Genomic DNA, 4,358 nt, shown 5'->3' on the forward strand with positions numbered 1-4,358 from the left:
CCTCCCCCTCCTCCCCCTCCTCCTCCCTCACTGTCTCCTCTTCCCCTCCAGCTTCACCTGGCTCTGCGGACACGTGCACCGGAACATCCTCTCCAAGTTCACAGGCCAGGCGGTGGAGCCCTTTGACGAGGAGTTCCGCCACCTCTACGCCTCCTCCAAGCCCGTGATGGGCCTGAAGTCCCCGCGGCTGGTCGCCCCCGTCCCAACGGCAGCAGCCCCCGCCAATGGTCGCCTCAGCAGCAGCAGCGGCTCCGCCAGTGACCGCACGTCCTCCAACCCCTTCAGCGGCCTCTCGGCGGGCAGCCACCCCCGCACCCGAAGTGTGTCAGCGTCTTCGGGGCCCGGCAGCCCCGCGGCCCCACACCCGCCTCCACCGCCCGGGTTCCAGCCCCACCACGGCCCTTGGGGAGCCCCGAGTCCCCAGGCCCACTTCTCCCCGCGGCCCCACGACGGCCTGCCCGCCGCCGTCTACAGCAACCTGGGGGCCTACAGGCCCACTCGGCTGCAGCTGGAGCAGCTGGGCCTGGTGCCGAGGCTGACTCCCACCTGGAGGCCCTTCCTGCAGGCCTCCCCTCACTTCTGAAGGTCCCTTCCCCTGCTGCCCTCCGCAGGCCCAGGGCTGGGCACTCCCTGGGGCCCAAAGACCCACCACAAGGCGAGTGGCGTTGAGCCACTTCCCTTTGAAAAAACACTCACAGTCATTGCCATGGTTCAGTGTTCCCAGGCCCCAGGCCATCCACTTGCCGGCCCCCACCAGTCCTCAAACTAAAACCTGCTTTAGTTTGACCTGTGCAGCACATTCCAGAAGGTTCCAGGGAGGTTGTGGGGCAGCTAGAGGACAAAATCATGAAAACGGAGCCCCTGTCTTTCAGAGATCATCCAGGGCTTTAATATTAATGGCCCCCTAAACTCTGTAAGAAGCGTGAAATGCAGCCCAAGTTTTACAAATGGGTAATCGGAGGCACTGAGAGGTAGATGGTAGGTTGGTACTTCTGGTTCCCAGTGCCTAGGAATGGTCCACTCCCAAGAGATTCAGGAAAGAAAGACTGAGGAGAAGGTGTGGGAACGTTCTGGATGTTTCGGGAAAGTTAGGCGAACTCCTCCTCCTAGGAAAGGCTAGTACTAGGGTATCCCTGGGCCTGATGAGTTAGGGGTGAGGCCCCGGAACCCCTGTCTGTGAGTTGTATGGGGGACCATGTGAAGCTGTAGCCACCAGGGATGGAGCTAGCTGAGGAGTCTGGGGGGTCCAGTGGGACAAGACAGTTTAGTAGACTCAGATTCTTGCTTCAAAGAGCCTTGGGCTGGCTTCGAGGTCCCTGGAGTCTAGGCTGGACCTAGGAGCTTGAGTTGTCAGGGGCCAGGACTGGCCCCACCGCAGTGCCCAGGCCAGTCTTGAGCAGTGGGAAGGGCTCAGCTGTCCCCAGATCCAGGTGCCTCTGACCAGCCTGGTCACCTCCTGAGGAATAAATGCTGAACCTCACAAACCCCATCATTCATTCCTTCTCAATTCACAGTGCCCATCTTCGTTCCTGTGGTGGTACTAGGTCCTAAGGGCACAGCCTAGCTGAGTGCAAATAAATATAGGATGCTTAGAAAGCATAAAGGAGGGGCCAGGCATGGTGGCTCATGCCTGTAATCCCAGAACTTTGGGAGACCAAGATGGATGGATTACCTGAGGTCAGGTGGATTACCTGGTCTCGAGACCAGCCTGAACTAATATAGTGATACCCCATCTCTACTAAAAATACAAAAATTAGCTGGGCATAGTGGCATGCGCCTGTAGTCCCCCCTACTCAGGAGGCTGAGACAGGAGAATTGCTTGAACCCAGGAAGTGGAGGTTGCAATGAGCTGAGATTGTGCCACTGCACTCCAGCCTGGGCAACAAAGTACGACTCCATCACAGGGGGGAAAAAAAAAAAAAGAGAGCATAGAGGAGGGGTGGCCAGCCCTGTGGTGGGTGGGACATCAGGGACACTTCCCAGAGAAAGTAACAGTTAACCCTGCACCTTAGGTGTGATAGCAGGGTCAGTGGTACGTGATCCAGGCTGGGCAGCCAGAGGGAAGCAGGTGCCAGCTCCACATACTTCTCCTGTTTCTAGGCCCTCTCCTCCTTTGTTAGTTTTCGGCTGGGAAGCTCGGCCTTTGCTGTGGAGGGCTGAGAGCGCAGCACTCTTCCTCCTGGTGGCCTCTGACCCCTGATGGCTTGTGGCATCCTCCCCAGTCCCCTCTGTCCATCCATCCCTCTGTTCCAATTCTCCACTGCTCCCAGCACGGTCAGGGGCATCTTGGCTTCCAGTTTCTTTTATTATTATTATTACTATTATTATTATTATTATTATTATTAATTATTGTATTCCTGTCCTTCACTTTTCTTCTCCTTAGTTCCTGAAAGTAAACAAAACAAAACAAAAACAAAGCAACAACGCTTTGGTTCCTGGTGGCTTTCTGAACTCCAGCTCTGACCCTGTGGTTTCACAGCTGACGGCTGAGATGAGGTTAGAATGGCCGGGCCCAGCTGAGCATTCCAAATTGGATTTCACCATCTGCTGAGAAAGTTTCAGGAAGGCAAAGCTTGCCAGGTCATAGAAGCTCCCAAGCCCAGCTTTCCAAAGGCCTCAGCCTGTGCCTGTGTGGAGCTCAGTCCTGGGAGATAGGGGAGAACCTGCAGGCAGGAACAACCCCCCTACTCCTGACCACCCTCCATCAGCAGTCTCCCCTCCGTGGTCGTCTTTGTTGACAAAGATGCAGTTTCTCCTCTCCTGGGCACCTGTAACGTGTGATGCGCTGCCTGCTGGGAGGTTAGGTCGGGGCTGCCCTGGCGAGTGGAGCATGAGCAGAACAGCTGAGGGTCACTTCCGGGCAGAAGCTTTGAGAGCCTGGGTACAGGTTGCCACATAGAAGCAGCTCTCCAGTTGAAGCCCTCCTCTGCCAGCCTGGGGTCCTAAGCGATGAGCAGAATCCCCACTCCCACCCACTAACCCACAATGGATATGTAGTGAGCAAGAAATAAACCTTTGTTGTTTAAGCCACCGAGATTCGGGGGTTGTTTCTTCCTGCACCATGATCTAGCTTTGCCCGAGTGATACAGCCTCTGAGATCCCCCAACTCCAGGCTGGGCCATTGCTCTGGATTCCCGAGACCCCCCACCACACACGCTGTTTCCAACAGAGGATTGGGGTGGTTTTACACACTTGGCAATTGTGCATCTGAAAGCCAGAACAAGTCTTTACCCAACTTTCAAATCCTACAAAACCGGGTCACATTCCATCTTTGATTCTGCTCTGGCTTATAATCACACCTGTACCTCCCTCGCTGGGGCCTGCTTGCTAGAGTGTCACTCTGTGTCTTTAAACATATGGAGTCTCTACTACACTGTGAATTTCAACTACAGTGTGAATTTCAACAGCCGCAGCTTAGCATCTCCCATGTGCCAGGCACCGTATCAGCTCCGGGACGTGCATCTATCAGCCTCAAAGAACTCCCAGGGCACAGAGAGGACTGGGAGGGACCTGCATGTGAACAGCCACCATGAAGAACATGAGAGAATGAAAGAAACACTATGATCTTCATGTCCTGGGGTACCTCACCTAGGGTCAAACGCATCCCCCAAACCAGGGACTTAGAATCACAGGACCTGTCTACAGGACTGTCAGCCAGCACGGACTGAGGTGTGAGCTGCTAATGATCAACCCTGTTCCTCAGAGCCCCTCTCTCCTAGGAAAGATCTGTTACCTGCACTTGGTCCTCATCAGATCCTGCTCTCCTGTCTCTCCATCTACATCATAGGAGCCCAGAGACCAAAGGTATCTCTCTGGACCCACAGGATGCCACAACGGTGCCACAGTCCAAGGGCACAGTCCTCCCTGGTTGAACACTGGTGAGGAGCTTTGCTCCCACAGGGGAGATGAATACTCCGATACCCCGAGACCACCTTCACTCTCTGCCCCTCCAGAATGCAGGGGAGGAAGGGCTGCCCCCATTCACTTAGTCTTCCTGCTGGCCCTGCTGGCCTGTCATGAAATGCCACAGCACCTTCCAAATATTTCACCTCTTCCTTTCCTTTCCTTTCCTTTCCTTTCCTTTCCTTTCCTTTCCTTTCCTTCTTTCTTTCTTTCTTTCTTTCCTCTCTCTCTCTCTTTCTTTCTTTCTCCTTTCTCTCTTTGTTTTCTTTTCTTTCTTTCTTTCTTTTTTTTTTTTTCCGAGACAGTGTTGCTCTGTCACCTAGGCTGGAGTGGCGCTATCTCAGCTCACTGCAACCACTCCTTCCAGGTTCAAGCGATTCTCTTGCCTGAGCCTCCCAAGTAGCTGGGATTACAGGCACCCACCACCACATCGACTAATTTTGTATTTTTTGTAG

General features: G+C 54.5%; 1 protein-coding gene across 1 annotated transcript in view; it reads left to right on the forward strand.

Moving 5' to 3' along the window:
- SACK1A (scaffolding CK1 anchoring protein A) overlaps positions 1–583 on the forward strand; it is a 29,489-nt gene extending 28,906 nt beyond the window's left edge. Inside the window, exon 4 of the mRNA XM_017855863.1 lies at positions 52–583. Within this exon, the coding sequence (XP_017711352.1) occupies positions 52–583 (532 nt within the window). The remainder of the gene's footprint in view (positions 1–51) is intronic.
- The last annotated feature ends 3,775 nt before the right edge of the window (positions 584–4,358 follow it).

The sequence above is a fragment of the Rhinopithecus bieti genome, unplaced genomic scaffold, assembly GCF_001698545.2.
Source record: "Rhinopithecus bieti isolate Rb0 unplaced genomic scaffold, ASM169854v2 scaffold_38631, whole genome shotgun sequence".
Taxonomy (NCBI): Eukaryota; Metazoa; Chordata; class Mammalia; order Primates; family Cercopithecidae; genus Rhinopithecus; species Rhinopithecus bieti.